This window comes from Acipenser ruthenus, chromosome 37, assembly GCF_902713425.1.
Source record: "Acipenser ruthenus chromosome 37, fAciRut3.2 maternal haplotype, whole genome shotgun sequence".
In the NCBI taxonomy this organism is placed as follows: domain Eukaryota; kingdom Metazoa; phylum Chordata; class Actinopteri; order Acipenseriformes; family Acipenseridae; genus Acipenser; species Acipenser ruthenus.
This window is the reverse complement of record NC_081225.1, coordinates 10,191,523-10,208,623: the sequence shown is the minus strand read 5'-3', so window position 1 is coordinate 10,208,623 and position 17,101 is coordinate 10,191,523. Positions and strand designations below refer to the sequence as shown.

The following is a 17,101-nucleotide window of genomic DNA, read 5'->3' as shown; positions in this document are numbered from 1 at the left end:
TCCTACTCCCTGCCTTTGATCTGCGAGAGACGAGTCGAACCTTTTAGTTGCCGCGCTCCCTCTCTCTCTCTCTCCCTCCCTCCCTTTCTCTCTCTCTCTCTCTCTCCCTCTCCCTCTCTCTCAGTAGGAGACTTCGATTCCTATGTCGTCGTGCGTAGGTTTCATCTTCCAGCCTTTGAACAGACACAGACATGAGACTTTGATTTGTGACTATCCAGGGTGAAATTTTAAAAAGTACCAAATAACAAAACAAGATGCTATAAGAATGCAGGTGCCATAGTTTAAATTGAATACCAGGGTGCGTTACATTCACTGGGGTCAGGTCTCCCTAAAATTACACCAGTTTCATGCAATTATAATGTAAAAAAAAAAAAAAGTGCTTCCGACTTTCTGTTCTGAACTTATTTGTTCTCAAAACTTTTAAAGCACTTTTCAACCCAAGACCGTGTTTATATATTTAAAAAAAAGTCCTTAAAAGAGGTTTTATGAATAGGGCCCCACATGTTGGTGCGGTAGATCTGTTTTTCTAACTTATCTGTTATTATTTTTGTAAAATGGGAAATGAAAGATTCAGGTTATCCCATCCCTACTCAAACTGTGATAAAACTTGGTAAGGACGTTCCTTAAGATTCTTTCTGAAGGAGACTTCCATGGTTGAGAAAGGTGTTCTGTCAGCTGCTCCTGTAATGATCTTCAAATATCAGCCCAAAGTCTTGCTGTTTTTTCTCACTGAAATGTAGAAAAGAAAAGATCTGTCATATTATTTTCTATAAAGGACCTATTGCAGAAATATCAATTGACATCAATATTATGCAGAAAGGATAAGGGTCTATAAGATGGGAGTTTTGTCTAGCAGGGATATCGGTGCTAATTGTACCCCTGCCTGGGGAAATGCATGGTACTTCTTTGATTAGTGTGATAATGCCCGGGTTAATATTTTGCTCATGAGAGTAACATTCAACATTTAATACTCTACGATATAGCTGTATATAGTCAAGTCTCGGAGTAATTGAAATAAAGATGAAGACACACTGGCAGCCAGTGCTGTTGGAGAGATGAATTATTCAAGTCCTAATATATTCAATTCTGTGAAAGATAAATTATTGACATGTTGACTGCATGCTTATCTAAAGCCAGGGGGATCGTTCCTCACTACCACCCCCGGCAACAAGGAAACGCACGCACTGATAGCGGTGGTGCCTCTCACAAATCAAAGCAGGCACCAAAATGAACAGGTACATGTCTGGCAACAACCACAATGTCCCCACCACCTCCAGGTGTCTGTGGGTTCACTGTACTTCCATGCCTCTCTGTCACGGCATACTTCTGTACTGTAATTATGTTTGTATTTTTTATTAGAGATATACAGAGGATACACAACGGATTTTCATAGAGTCGAATAACCCATATATATACTGTATATACTGTTGTGTTGTGAAAGATTGTCTGTATTGATCTCCTAGCAACATTACATCAGTAACCAAAACCATCCATTGACACTTCTCCGTTCAGATTTCCCATGCTGCACTGCACACTGGTGCTCTCCCAGAGGCCTCCTGTACAGAATACCCATCCACATCTTCCAACATCCATTCATAAATTCTGCATGAAGGTAAAGCTGAAGTGTGATTGACTTGTGGGTATGTTTTCCAGTCCTGTCTTTAAAAATACTTTTTTTTTTTTTTTTTTTAAGAAAAAACACCAGTTCAATTACAAAACTAAACTACAGAGTCATATAAAACGTAAGGAGCACTTCGCTTCAAGTTATGGGGTTTGAAATCATTCGGAGCGGTTGTGAGTTCTGTTTCAATCCTGTACAATTACAAAAAAAAAAACCATCTTTTTAGCTGCGGTCAGCGAACGTTACTAGCGACCAACTTACAGAGGGTTCCCAGCCATTGGCAGTGACATGGTTAATGGAGAGCACAATGATATTCATCTGATTTCTTCCCGTTCCGCAGGAGATGTATATCTCTATAAAGTCGAGCTGTCAGCACTGTGCACTGCTGAATACCTGTCAGACCTGTCTGTGGGTGCAGTAGCTAAGCCCCCAGCAGGTAACACTGAAACCTGAAGCAGAAACAAAGGCTTCAATCATTACAGCCACAGACACCCCCACCTGCAAGGGGACTGAGGCTTCCAGCGATCCAGACATCTATCAATCACTTTCTTATAGGGGCAAGGTGCTGCAGTGCGCTTAGCTCCCCGTGCTGTTTCATAGAACCATGTCTCCCACGGACACTTTCTGATTGTTATACTATGCATTTACCATAGTTTTCTATGTTGTTGTTTTTTAAATATGCTTTACTGTACCTCTCTGGTCTTTACAATGCTTACCTATGCTTTCACTGTGGTTTATCAGGCTTTGCTGTGCTTTTACTATGGGATACTTTTGCACGGGGACCGCCTGTCTAATTTTTGGTGGCATTGTATATTTTTCGTGTTCTGTGCGGCCTTGTGTGTTACCCAGGCAAGAACAGATTCTCACTGAAGTGAGACGTCCAAAGAGACGTCCTCACAAGAATGCTGCTGGAACAAGGTGTGTGTGTGTGTGTGTGCAAAAAAAACTCAATTTTACGAAAAAGCCAAGATGCCCCGATAGAGTCTGAGGGTGCTGTCTCAGTAGGAGGGCCTACGGATTCCTATTCAGGACGGGTATCAGTGCAAAGCCAGGCTAAAGCCCCGAAAAACAAGCCGTCTGATCCCTGCTGATAAACTGCATTTAAAATCCACGAGGCTTCTATTGTTCGTGTGCGCTAACGTGTCATTAACGCGGGGGCAGCGTGTAATTAAGTTCATTTCATAGCCTCTTATTATGACGCTGCGATTCTGAGCTGCTTTGTCAGGCTCCTGGGGGGCCCTGGGGGGTGGTAATGAGACCGGGTACTAGGTAGACACCAGGGAGGGTGGGGGTCAGACTGTCATAACACAAAACATACTGACACAAGCATAATTGTCATTATTTTGCCAGCAACAGGTAGGTTTAAACACCGGGCTGCATTACAAACTGTATATATGATACTTTGCACATGCTAGTATGCTTTCTTTTTGTATATCTGCCCCCCCCCCCCAGTACAGGTTTGCTCAGGGAATTTCAATAGCATAGACCCCCGAGCAAAATGCACCCATATAATCCTTACTAAAATGACAATAATAATCTATTTTAGACAGATAGATAGCTAGATAGATAAGCAGATCAATACTGATAGATAGATAGATAGGTAGATAGATAGATAGATAGATAGATAGATAGACAGGTGGATAGACAGATAGATATCATTGCTAATTAGGGTAATCACATGTAACATTATTTTAATAAGGAACACAGTATTTTATAATTCAGCGAGGTACCCCCTTTCCCTTATCAGCTCAGCGCAGTTGTGTTTCATGTCGCGATTGTGCTATTGCAGCATTTCCTTCAGTTTCCGGGACCTCCTTGAAATGCACGTTTCATCTCGATGGGGACATCTTGTTTTGTTTTTTTTGTTTTTCCTTAGGGTATGTAATTAAGGACAGGCAAATAATTGTTTATTTGTTTTCCGGGGAGTGGGGGGTGCGTTGTGCACCTGTCCCCCGTCAATTATACTGCATTAAAACCGGGGTACATTCAGCACGACGCGCAGCACCATTTCAGATCCATTCTTAACTCAATCATAAATCCTAGTGAAACTAACCGCACGGATGGAGTATTTTCAATGTTCTGTTGCTGGTCGGATGCGAGTTTATTTTTACAGCAGCATTACCTCCCCCCCTTCAATTTGACCACTGTAGAAAGCGTATCAAAGTGAAATCAAGCACAGTGATAGAATGGTTCCGAAAGCATTGTAAAACCTAGAAAGATATGATAACTTAAAGCAAAGTAAACTATGATAAATGCACAGTGTATAGCCTCACCCTGGGATGACTGTAAAAGTGTCGTGTTGATTTTAGAAGCGGATATTGCCAGCGAAAATACCAAACAAACACAAGGCCGTCGACCTCCTGCGGATTTTGTAAAGCCCTGTGTATCTCCCACAATAACGACGTGCAAACGTGTTAATTATTAAAATCAGTGGCGGTCTATAGCCAAGCTTGCCATTTGAATGCCAATTAGGAAGCCTGTTGTGATTCTCGCCAGACGAAAGTTTATATTTTTAAATAAATAAACTGTCAAGTTCTGACTAATGTATTTTCTAAAAGTAACACAACATGTAAATACCTTCAGAGATAATAGCAACAAAAACTCAACTGATTAGTTGCAACTAAGTAATTAATAACATTGCAGTTTTATTTTATGTCAGAAAGAGCGTGGGGGTCAAACTGCGCTCTCGCTTGAAAACAAGACCTCACACATTAGCCAGCGGCAGCGTGTCCTATCCCGAGCCAGGGAGATTGTCTCACCTCTGCCCAAAAACAGGGCGACCCCCGCGGAGGGACAAATCACAGCCCCTCCCTGTGTCTCCCGTTCGGCGCGGCTGACAAGGTGGGGCGCAGCGCTGTCAGCCCCGCCGGAAACAACGATGTCACATCTTTAACTCACACAATTTATCCCGATTTACTTATAAATATAAAGTACATGATACATATTTATATATATATTTTTTATTGATCAGGGTTTACTGTTTGTATTAGACGAGTTTGCGCTATTGAGATGTACACACACAGACACACACATAAATAGGTTATTTTAAGCTACTTTTCAACATTGTACACAGCATATTTTTATACAGTTTAACACATTTTTTTATTTATTTGTTTGTTTGTTTGGTATGTGACATATTTTGTGAAACAGATATTTGTTAAAGTCAGTAGTAACATTCCACAGTGGGTAACAGTTAGCCTAATTAAAGCTGTTGAACTCAAATGTAGGCCCACTCTGGTTGCCGTGATGGGATGCAACGTTGCGTAAATATAGCTTATGAGACTCTCATAAAATATACCATTAATTAAAAGCAACCCGAGCAATTGTTCAGCGATTGAAATTAGAGGGTGACCGTCTCTGGTTGCTGCGGGGAAGTACAGTCCCGATAAGGTCAGCTCAGGTAAAGTCCGACAATCACAGTTTAATTTCGTTAAGTCTCCAGTATACACGGCGCCTTTGTTAATTGAAACTCAGAGTTTCCCTATCGGTAGCTGAAAGCTCTTAGGTTAATGTGTTGTGAACGTCTTATCAAACAACTGTTTGTTTGTGGACAACTCGAGGCTATTTATTTACCAGGTATTGATATTGCTTGTTGAAATACAATGATCATCTGGATATTGCCTAACAATTATCAACACTCACGTATTTTAGAGGGTGACGTTTTGCCTATTATTATTATTATTATTATTATTATTATTATTATTAATAATAATAATAATAATAATAATAATAATAATAATAATAATAATAATAATCAGATATTTACAACATTTAAAAAATACATACGCCCTATATGGTCAGTAATTGTATATATTATTAATAGTAGCTATATTCTGATTTATTCGGAAATATATATTACATGTGTGTCATATTGTGTGTGTGTTGGACTCATTGTTAGAATTGTGTTTTATTTTTTCTAGACAGAGAATACAAATAATAATAATAATAATAATAATAATAATAATAATAATAATAATAATAATAATAATAATAATAATAATGTTGCATTAAATCATAGAATATTCTGAAACTTTTTTTTTTAACAAGTGGGTTTTTTGTAAACAGCGTATGCGTCCAGATGTTAAATAAAATAATCATACCAATACAAGAAAATTGCAGTCAACTGTTACATGAATAAAGTATTTATTTGTTAAAAAGGCGGTGATAAATAATTACAAGTTTGCGCCACTCCGTCCAAAATACACAATTGTTGGTACTCTGGTTCAATTCGTCGGTATACAGCTGCTTTCTGTTATATTTCAAGAATAAACCCACTGTGTTGTAATAATACTGTGTGGCTGAGACTGGTTTAGAAACTGCTCCCCGACCCGGCCCCCGTAAACGCGCTGTTTTGAATGGAGTGTCGGTTTTCATCGCAAACTCCGCCTCTGTGTTATAATGAAGCCTTCAATCTCCCCGTCTGGAACCAAACTAATATCTCCGCACATTCCTCCTCAACCTCGCTGTGGGAAGATCGCCTTTTCACGCAGCTATGCAGAGTGGTCGATAGCACCTAACCGGACCCAGCGCTACACTCCAGTGGGGACCGCAACCGAGAAAAGAGACTGGTTAATACACAAACCAATCAAGGACCAGGCTAAACTTCATCGCTGAAACTTTGTGTTTTTTTTGTAACAGCCTTATTGTGTAAATTTCAAGTCTGCAGCAGGCGCGCCGCACAAGATCGAAGAATCAGACTTCGTCCTAACTTTCTAGGCGTACAGCGCAAAAAAAAGCGAACCGCCTCTAATGGATCATACGAGATGTTTGTAGTTTATTTTCTTTTTTCGTTTTTATTTTTGTGTATCTACCTCCAAAAAGAGACCGAGGCTGCATTAGTCGTCCTATACCAGCGCGGGGACGGGGCACAAGTCTGAACGACACGGACTCTCCTTTCTGCGTTTCACTGTGGGCTTTTTAAATTTGTGTGCGTTGCGTTTGTTATTACTTTGTCATTTTTTTTAAGCCGTTGTGGATTACTTCTTATATTGATATTTTTTAAATTCGCTTTTTGTTTTTAAACATGAAAAGGAGAGAGATTCTGAAAATGTATATTCACAAGAATATCTGAACCGTGGGATCCGAAACACGCACCACTTTTTGCAGAGAAACTAAAGTGGACTCGACTGAGTGCTGCTGCAGGGTTGTTTTGAACGGGAGCCGGGTGCAGGCGGCACAGGATATAACAGGACGGCACTAAAGGGTTTTATATAGATATATTTTCTTATCTACTGGATTTAAAAACTGTTTTAACGCGCAGATATGCCGCAGTTAAACGGAGGCGGTGGGGATGACTTGGGGGCGAACGATGAGATGATCCCGTTTAAAGACGAAGGGGAACAGGAGGAGAAAATCTCCGAAAATGTTTCGGCGGAGAGGGACTTGGACGACGTAAAATCCTCGCTGGTGAACGAGTCTGAAAATAACAGCAGTTCGTCAGATTCGGAGGTAAATGTAAAAAACACACAACTGCCCTCGGTGTCAACTTTTTTTTCATCCAGCTGCCTGTCTCGTTTTACCCTAAACCACCGTGTCACTTTTTTAAAAAAAAAATGCGTTTTTGACTTGGTTTCAAAAGTTTTAAAAATGTATTTCTCTCGTGTGTGTCTCTGCGTTTCTTTTCACAGGCGGAGAGGCGCCCTCAACCAACGAGACAAGACTTAGAAAACTACGAGAAAGCTAGAGAATACTTTAGCGAAGGTAATCCGACTATACTTATAACGATACGAAAAAAATGCCTTTTAATATTGCCTTCTAACTGTGTTTTCGGGTTGCATGACGGAATCGTTGAAGAATGTCTGACCTAAAGTTTTTGTTTTCTCTCCGTGTCGCTTTCCCAGCTTTAAGAAGACAGCAAGATGGAGGATTTTTTAAGAGTCCCCATTATCCTGGATATCCGTTTCTAATGATCCCAGATCTCTCAAACCCATACCTATCCAGCGGTTCCCTCTCCACCGGCGCTAGAACGGTGAGTCCCAGCCCCCAGCTTGATTATTTTATCGACCTGCTTGTAACATTTTCTCCCTAGTTTACCTTCTCATGAAAAGTATACCCCCCCACAGAAAACAAATTCAACTTGCAGTAACTACCCCACACCGGAGCGCCATATTCCTTAAGTGGCTTCTCAAGGAGTTATAGTCCTTTGTTCGTTTTTAGGGATGTCATTTTTTATTTTTCAAAGTCTGTGACACGCTGTTTTGGTGTTGAGTGAACATTACTTCGTTGTCTTTTTGTATCTGGTTTGTTTTCAGAGGTCTGGTAATTCGGACGTAGAAACATAAAGGGCAAAACTCGGGACAGAAGTTTGCAGTTCAAGTTTTGAAACTTTTTTATCCCCCCCTCCTTCCCTTAAAGGGACAGTAGCGTTAAGAGTGTAAGAAAGGGTAGTTTTGTTTGCAAGGTGACGTATTGCTTGTCAGCTGGAGATTGCATATTTAAAACAAGTTTATTTAATCCTCAACACTCCCGACGAAGGACTTTTGTATTTTAGTTATTTCAATCCAGTTAAAGAATTGGAATGCATGCAGGATTGTTTTAGAAGTGATAGGCAGATGTTTAAATTCTTTTAATTACATCAACCGTTTAATATTTCTAGTTTTGGCAAGTGGTGACGTAAACAGTGGAATAATGTCCCGTCATCCACGGGCTCCGGAGACTTGAGTCTGTTTGGAATTAATTACGTACAGTATTCTGATAACAACGGGGACACTTACATGACACTGTACTTGGAAACGTGCCCAGACATCGCCGTTTTAATTCGCGTTTTTCAAGCAATTGTACTTGGATTTGCTTACATTAGAAGCAGTTGCACAGTCTGCAAAGTCACTGGTCTAATTTTCCTAACCTCCGAAGTATTAGTGTTTCACAGTGCTTGTATCTGTTGGAGTTTGAGAGCGGTTGCAAGCTGTCAATCTGTATCCCGTGTCGTCCCAGCAACGTTAATGTCAACAACAGTAACGTGCGCCAATAAAAACTACATTAGTAGCCAATATTATTTAGGCCTAGTCATAAATAAATAAATAAATGAGTGGATACAAAACTGGTATAAATAGTCAGCTGGTACCTATTATTATTATTATTATTATTATTATTATTATTATTATTATTATTATTATTATTATTATTTTCCACACATTTCACTTAACTACAGGTCATTTTAAAATGTTAAATTCCACACCGTTTTTTGGGGGAGGATTTTAATTTAAGAGTAAATTCTACCCCTGGTCTTGGTGCAATTAATCGCGAGTGGGTTCCCGAGCATGCACGGATTTGATAGCAGCTGGGAGCGCTGTGTTGTGTTTTCAATCAGTGACAGTGTCCTTAAATCATTAGTTTTGAACCCAGGTCCTGAGGACCCCACTGTGTCTGCCGGTTTCCATTCCAGCTGAGCTCTCAGTTACCTTAAATTGAACTAATAATTTGCTTAATTAGACCTTCTTAATTGTTTTCAGCTCTTAAACAGCTGCAGAGTTCCAGTTATAAAATTATAGCTCTGTTGAAATCTGCAACTGTTTTTAAGAGCTGAAAACAATTAATTAAAAAAAAGGGTTTAATTAAGCATATCATCAGTTCAGTGAAGGGTCTAGTTAAGTAATTGAGAGCTCGGTTGGAATGAAAACCGGCAGTCACAGTGGGTCCCCAGGACCGGGTTTGGGAAACAGTGCTGCAGACTGTTGGCAAGCCAGACTCCGAGGCCAACTGATATGATGTATACACATCTGTAACGCATCAGGCGGTTCCCAGTGAAATCAAAACTAAAGTTAGTTACGGACTTAAACAAATACACAGTACATTTATTTTTTTTTAAATGTATAAACCGTTTAATTTGGAAGTTCTTTTGTTATTTTGCAACATTTTTAATTTTCACAAAATGTTATCCGGCCGCTTTGTGAATAAACGTTGAAGCGTAGGCCGCTACTGTATTTAGTATTGCAAATATAGTATTTCAGCCCATACAGTGGGTTTAAATACATCATTCAATGGCGCTTAATTTATTTTTAAGCAGTCGGTCTTTACGAGTTTATAGCCTGTGAATATTAGCCTAGTTAAAAAGAAAAACGACGAAGGACTCAACAGCCAGCGGCAGTGCGGTTTCCCCCTCCTCACCCCCCAATTTCCTTACTGTACATTTATAATTAATGTTTCGGGCATAATATTTTTAATTGGATGTTTGCTGAAGGTGAAGACAATACATGCATTTAAATAGGTGTTACAGTTGTTAAAAAATAAAAAAAACGAACTATTAAGTCTCAGGTTTCCAGGTTTTTTTTTGTTTTGTTTTGTTTTTTTAAGGGCGGGAATATTTAATTCCAAAACCATACAAACTCGCGTTGTTGATTTCAAGGATTTCTTTTGTTGTTTGCTGTTGCGATATTTAATAGCAGCAGTCTTTTCAATTGAATGTGACCCAGCTTTTAAATTCGGGAGTTAGCTGTTTTTTTTTTTTTTTTTAAATAGAAAAACAAAGTTGAGCGCCAAGCGGGAAGTCAGGATTCTTTGAGACACACATCTGTGGAGAACTTGCTCCTTTTTAATACGTTTATGTGGATAACACGTTACAGTTGTTTTCCCTGGAGTTGAATGCAGTTCAGTATTACCTATATACCCTGGACCGCTGTGTTGAAAGGTACGCTTTTGAGGGGGTAGGGCCGCCACGACAATAGCCGACATTCCTTGGTTAAGTTGAAGGTTTTTTTTTTTTTTTTTTTCCTTGTGTGGGAAGGTCGTCACCCCTTTTAGATCAACGTCAGATTGCTGGATTCAGTGCATCTGGTTAAAAAGAGGGAGTGAGATATATACAGGGAGTTTTTTTTAATGGCAATTTCTATCAAAGCGTCAGAATTGTGCAAATAAAATACTATGCAGATAACAGGTCAACTAAATAATAAGAATATAAAACTGTTCTACTGGTTGCTGCTTTTAACCCCCCAGAATGGACTGTGCATGATACCCATACGCTCGCTTTGCCAAAGCTTAAACAATGCCAGTATTTATTTTAAGCTGGTATTACACCCACACTGCCTCCATTCTCGTGTATAGCAAGTGAGAGACCCCAGTGTAATCTAAGCAACTGGATTGATATTGCTAAGTGTATTTGCACCCCCCCCCCCCTTTCCAAAAAAACAAGTGATTTAACCCAAATCAACCAAGCGTTAGACTGCAAGCAAGTGGGAACCAATTACACCCAACCCCCACCCATACCAACTCCTCTCCAGCCACCAAACCAAACTATCCCTCCCACCTCCAATCGCTCCATTCAATTAGAAAGGAGTTAGCGGACCATTGTCGTTTGAATGGGGCTCTTGATGGCTTCATTGGCATGGGTCCCACACTCCCCTGAGCTAATCGCCTTTAACGGGAGCTCTTCATCTTAGGTGTGTGTGTGTGTGTGTGTGTGTGGTTCCGCAGGTGAAGGGATGGACTGTGCACAGGTTGGGTCAGTTTTAAAATGCAGAGCAATATTTAAAAGGGGTTGTTAGCAGGTTATTTTTTTAGCAGGACTTACAAAGACTCGGGTGTGTGAGCTATGCATCAGCTGCAGAGTCGCTTACAACAACGTCTCGCCTGAAAGACGGAGCACAAGGAGGTTAAGTGACTTGCTCAGGGTCACACAGTGAGTCGGTGGCTGAGGTGGGATTTGAACCGGGGACCTCCTGGTTACAAGCCCCTTTCTTTAACCACTGGACCACACCGCTGTTTTGCCTTTTCTAAAGCAATGCTATGTTGACCACAGGGATTGCACATGCTGTTTTTGTAATGTGTGACTTCACAGTAACACTAAAAAAAGACTAACGTTTTAATGAGTATAGTGTTATTATAATAGGGGAAGACAGTTCTTGAAGAAACGTTGGTATGATTGGTGTTTTAAAGTTAAGATGTGAGTGCTGTTTGGCTTCCAAAGTGGCAAATCAGGGTTAAGGGGAAAAGCAGCTGCATCTAAACTAGGGGGAAGTAAACAAACTGGACAGTAATCTGTCTGCGAAGGACACAGGAGTGAAAAAAAATGCAATAAAGCTGCTTGTTGTTGTTTTTATTCTTATTTATTTCTTAGCGGACGCCCTTATCCAGGGTGACTTACAGTTGTAAACAAAAATACATTAAGAATCGCAATACAAGTTTTAATCGAATCTTGTGTTTTGCATATTCTTTAAAACAGGAGCTTCATTTTGCAGATGTCTCGCTACAGATGTATTTACAGGAACAAATATTTGTGAACTTTACTAATACTGTATACGCACTCCGTTGAGTGATTGTGCGGCATGTTGTGTGTTTTGCAGACCTTTAATAATAAAGGCGTAGTGAATATTTCTTGCCAGTAATCCACCCCCCCCCCCTTCACTGACTGCACTGCAGGCACTTCCAGTGGGATTGTATTTATTTGTTTCTCGGCACATACATGGAAAATGTGAACGCATGTGCGGTTTTCTCGAATTCCTAAGCAAATCTGTAGCCAACCAAAAAAGTCGCCCCCGCAACATAACTGAAGCACCCCTCAGAACGTCACGGGTCGCTGCGGGCTCCCCATTACGATGCGCCTCTAATTTTAGCTCTGGAAAAAAAATTAATCTTTGGCTCCTAAAATTTTATGGAAAATGGAAACAGATGGCGTTGCAATCCAGGGAGGGGGTCATTAAATAAGTTGATGCGTCTTAGCGATGTAAATGGGAATTCTTGCATTTTCCAGTGAAAACGGGAAAAGAAGGATGGTCCCTTAGCTGGAACTGTCAATCAGCAATGTTTAAGAGTGGAGAGGGGAGGGGGGAGGGGGGCAATGGAGGCTGGCAGAAAGCTTCTCCATTCACATGACCTAAAACTGAAGAGCCAAACTTACTGCACAAGATATAGCGCACACTCCTAAACACTGCATTGCATAACGCGACCTCCTTTGCTGGAATCATCGTAATGGTCTGTTTAATGCATTGGCAGACTTTGATGAAGGTCCAGTTTGTTTGCACCCTCTAAAGATCGCTCTAGCTTTTGGGTCTAGCCGTGTTAACAGAGTAGGTTTGCAGCACTGAGAGGCTATAAACAGTGGACCATACCCACAAAAACCTTTTCAAGAATGAGTTTTTATTTTCTTAGATTTTTAAACTGGGCTTTTTAGAAACTGATATTTTCAGCCAACATCTTAAATTAAAAATGTTATATATATCTGGTACATAGTCCTATTGGATCCCTATAAGGACTACTGTAGTCTTTTGTTTCTGAGTGTAAAAAGCCCCTCTGTATTGAGTCGGCTTGGGTGTAGCCAGTGTTTTTCTTCTCTCTCCGTCGTATCTGTGTTTTTCATGTAACTCTAGCGCTACATTAGAGCTCCCAAGGCAGTTGGCACAACTAGCTCTAGCGGATTAAGTCAGAAAGGGTTTGAGTAGCTCAGTGGTTAGTGCTGGGCTGCAGTGTGGAAGGCAGTGGGTTTGAGTAGCTCAGTGGTTGGAGTCTTGGGCTGCAGTGCTGGGCTGCAGTGGGTTTGAGTAGCTCAGTGGTTAGAGTGCTGGGCTGCAGTGTGGAAGGCAGTGGGTTTGAGTAGCTCGGTGGTTGGAGTCTTGGGCTGCAGTGGGTTGGAGTAGCTCAGTGGTTAGAGTGCTGGGCTGCAGTGTGGAAGGCAGTGGGTTTGAGTAGCTCGGTGGTTGGAGTCTTGGGCTGCAGTGGGTTTGAGTAGCTCAGTGGTTAGAGTGCTGGGCTGCAGTAGTGGGTGGTAACTGTTAGACACACTGACAAGCCCCTTATTCAGAAAGCTTTCAAAAGCAGTTTACCACACAGCCCACAGAGTCTGCTTGCTGTTGTGTGTCGGGCCCAGGTAAGCTCAGTAAACTCTGCTTTGCACGCTCACCCAAACAACTTCCCCTAATCCCAGAGTCTGGTCTGCACAAAACAGCAGCTACACTGCGTCCCAGTAACGAGGGGTGGGGGGCTGGTGGAAAGGGGAGGGGGAGGGGTTGGGGGCTGCGTATGATGTTTGAACAAGTCTTTTTTTTCGTCTATGGTATTTTAAGAAGTGGAGACAATGCAAAGTAAACAGAAGGATTGCCCAGTAGTATAAGGGCCCCTCCTTACATAAACAAACAGCCTTTCGGAGAGTCAGTCTGTCAACAGCAAGCTGTTCCATTCTCTCTCGCACACACTCGCTCACACACACAGACAGACATGCAGGCATGCAGCCACTTCCACGCCTCTATTTGCATTTACAGTCAGGACAGACAGCCAGGCGGATGGAGAGGGGTAGGGCTCGGCACACCTTGTTTTCAGGGTTAGCTGGATCTCCACGTCTGGCTCCAGATCAGCTTAAAGTGTGTACTGTGTGAATTTGTGTACTGTGTGGTCCAGTGGTTAAAGAAAAGGGCTTGTTTACAGGAGGTCCCAGGTTCAAATCCCACCTCAGCCACTGACTCACTGTGTGACCCTGAGCAAGTCACTTAATAATTATTATTATTATTATTATTATTTATTTCTTAGCAGACGCCCTTATCCAGGACGACTTCGTCGTAAACAAAAATACATTTCAAGGATCACAGTACAAGTATTAATACAATTAAGAGCAATATACAATTAAGACTTAACCTCCTTGTGCTCCGTCTTTCGGGTGAGATGTAATTGTAAGTGACTCTGCAGCTGATGCATAGTTCACACACCCTAGTCTCTGTAAGTCGCCTTGGATAAAGCAGGCGTCTGCTAAATAAACAAATAATAATAAAAATGTCTACGGCTACATAGTAATTAAAGTTTGTGATTTTAATGTGCAGGCAGGTAAAATGTTTTGTGACAGACATCACGGCAGATATTTCCTTATACATACAAACCTTGACCCCATTTCAACACTGCCTGCAATTTTATTTTTATTAGAAATGTCCCCAAACTTTGTGAAACAATCCTAATATACTGACAAATAGCCCCTGCTTGTAAAAACATTTTTGGACTATTTTATGTAAGCAGATTATCATTATCGTCCCCTGAAACGGCACAGCCCTTTGGTTCCTAGCGTTGTGGTTTTGTTTCGAGCTCTTCGTCTGATCTGTGCTGAGCTGCCTTACGTTAGATCTTGTGTTTTTTACCCCCTCGCTGTGCGAGGGTGAAGCTCGCTGTCATGAGCACTAGCAGATCCGCTCTCGCTCTCTCTGCTGTGGTATCAGTGAATCCCTTTGATGTGCTGAGATGCATCCTCTTCTATCCAATCTAGTGGCTCAGGTGCTTCATCCTGTAGTGTTATTTCTGTAATGAGGATGGGTTAGAAAAATCAACACGGCTTGTTTTTTTGAGGTTTTGTTTTGTTCATCGATTCCTGTTTTGCTTGTGTGATTTCCAGCAGAGAATCTTGGAGTGTAGTTGCGCCATGGATTTGAGTCAATTCTGTTGTGCCCATGAGGGGCCCAGTAGTATAGAACTGTAGTTTTCCATGTGTAGTGAAGCCAGCATAGGATGTTTGCAGGGACGGCAGAGCAGTAAATGTGAGTCTGCTGATCTGCTTTTCCTTTCCAGTGAAGCAATACTTCTTTCATAACGTCAACCCGTCAGTCAAGCCAGAAGAAAACAAAAAAAGAAAAACCTGCACCTCGATGAGGTGTTGGCACACGTCCCTGTTTGTTGCAGTGGGAGTGGGTGAAGAAGGCAGAGGGAGGGAGGGAGGGAGGGAGGTGCTGCTCAGGTGGCTCCCAGGGTTGGGTCCAGCTCAACCCCCCTACCCCCCACTCCCCCACCTCGGCTGCCCCTTTTGTTCAGACCCTCCTTGCCTTTGCTTGTCGGACATTTTTACTAGATTATCTTTGTGGCGCGTCGCCATGGAAACGCCAAGAAAACATCTCTCATTGTGAATGGAGACAGGAACTTGGTTTCTGTTTACCAGAAAGACTAAAATCATATAGAGCCACCTCAGTTAATCTGTGTGTGTGTGTGTGTGTCTCTCTCAGTGAGTGAGTGAGTGTGTGTGTGTGTGTGTGTGTCTCTGTGTCTCTGTGTGTGTGTCTCTGTGTCTCTGTGTGTGTGTGTGTGTGTTGTCTCTTCAGCAGTGGTCTGGTCCTAAATCTGAAAGCACCGGAATGCTGCTGAAATACAGATTACTTTCTTAATCAAGAATGATTCTTCAAATTCACTTTATCTGTGTACTGAACGTCTAGTAGCGCATTTATCTCCATTTCCACAAAGTGTCTCTCTCCAGCTTGTCAGAGTGCTTTGCTTTGCGTGCCTGTGTGCCCGTGGCTTCGTTTGTGTCCACAGTCCTAGTCAACGCACTGTTGCTCTCAGCGTTTCCAGCCTTCTCAGAGAAGCGCTGTGTAAGAGAAGCAGCTCCTGATGCTCTTTGCACTGCATCGAGAGGACCGCTGACGTGCGGGAGATGGGAGTCATGTGACTTCGCTGGCATGTTATGGAATATTGTGTTCCGATGCAGTTTCAGTATTGCCACCAGCGCTCTCAATAACAATTGTTTGTAGACACACACTGCTGATCCTAATGTCTCCTAAGAGAAAGGTTACATACAATTAAAGTGGCTTTTTTTGTGCCAGAGAAGGAAACTGCTTCACTAATTGGCTAAGACTTTATTGCAAAATTCGAGCAGGGGTCAACTTATTAAGCATAATATATATATATATATATATATATATATATATATATATATATATATATATATATATATATAAATAAATAAATTAGTGTGTATCTAAAAAACGACTAACGTCTTGACTAGGAGTCTTTAAAACATTTTCTTTATATATATATATAAAAGCGCTCCACTCAGTGCTAATAAAACCCCATTGTTTAAAAGAAAAACGAAATCCTTCATCAGTCTGGCATTCCGAGCAGCTGCTTTTAGTTAGTGTCTCCGAGTTGCAGCTTCCTGCGGCTGGAGGGGGGGTGGGGGGGGGGGTGTGAGAGAGAGAGCAAAATGCAAAACGTAGGCATATAGCGTGCGGCACTGCACGACCAGGCCAGCACTGTAACGAGTGTGCATAACCCCCCTACACCCCTGTAACCCTCCCCTCCCCTCCCCTCCCCTCCTCCAGTGAGCGCTGCTGCTCCGCTCCCTTCAGAACGAGTGCACTCCCCCATCGCTTGCCGTGGAAGTTTATCTGTAGGAAGGTTCTTAGCTTGACATTCATTTTGCTTGCTTCTGAACAGATGCATTTTTTATACCGTAACTGGCTCTGTAATAAAAATAATGAAAGACAAAACCCCTCTTTTGAGTTCCTTCCATTTATCTTGAAAAACAGCCATTGTTGATTGTGGGCTTCTTGTTAATAAACGGCCTTGAGAAGATAAAAACAGGCATGAATCACAACGCAGTGCTATCAGAAGAGAGGGGGATAAAGGAGCTGGACGTGTCTAAAGCTACTCTTTGTGAAAACCGACACCGTTAGCAATGCCGTCTATTTAAGATGGAACTGGTTAGATCTAAGAAGTGTCGGATAGATCCGTCGCTTATCGGGGCGAAACACACAGAAACACACTGATGATCTTTAAAATCGCGTTTTAAGAGGACTTTTTAATCTT

The 17,101-nt window shown here is 41.6% G+C and overlaps 1 protein-coding gene and 1 long non-coding RNA gene across 5 annotated transcripts in view; one reads left to right on the top strand and one right to left on the bottom strand.

Moving 5' to 3' along the window:
- Positions 1-264: 264 nt before the first annotated feature.
- On the bottom strand, positions 265-2,064 carry LOC131706761 (uncharacterized). The gene is made up of 2 exons (XR_009310779.1): positions 1,883-2,064; positions 265-729 (listed from the first exon to the last, which is right to left on the bottom strand). It is a non-coding gene; the product is annotated as an uncharacterized LOC131706761 (long non-coding RNA).
- A 3,907-nt stretch (positions 2,065-5,971) lies between these two features.
- Positions 5,972-17,101, top strand: part of LOC117962397 (transcription factor 7-like 1-A) — a 37,567-nt gene continuing 26,437 nt past the window's right edge. The window contains exons 1-3 of one of the 4 annotated variants that reach the window (XM_059008455.1): positions 5,972-7,069; positions 7,249-7,321; positions 7,462-7,589. In XM_059008455.1, the coding sequence (XP_058864438.1) occupies positions 6,884-7,069; positions 7,249-7,321; positions 7,462-7,589 (387 nt within the window). In that variant the 5' untranslated portion in view covers positions 5,972-6,883. The remainder of the gene's footprint in view (positions 7,070-7,248; positions 7,322-7,461; positions 7,590-17,101) is intronic. The other 3 variants (XM_059008457.1, XM_059008456.1, XM_059008458.1) reach the window with 3 other exon arrangements.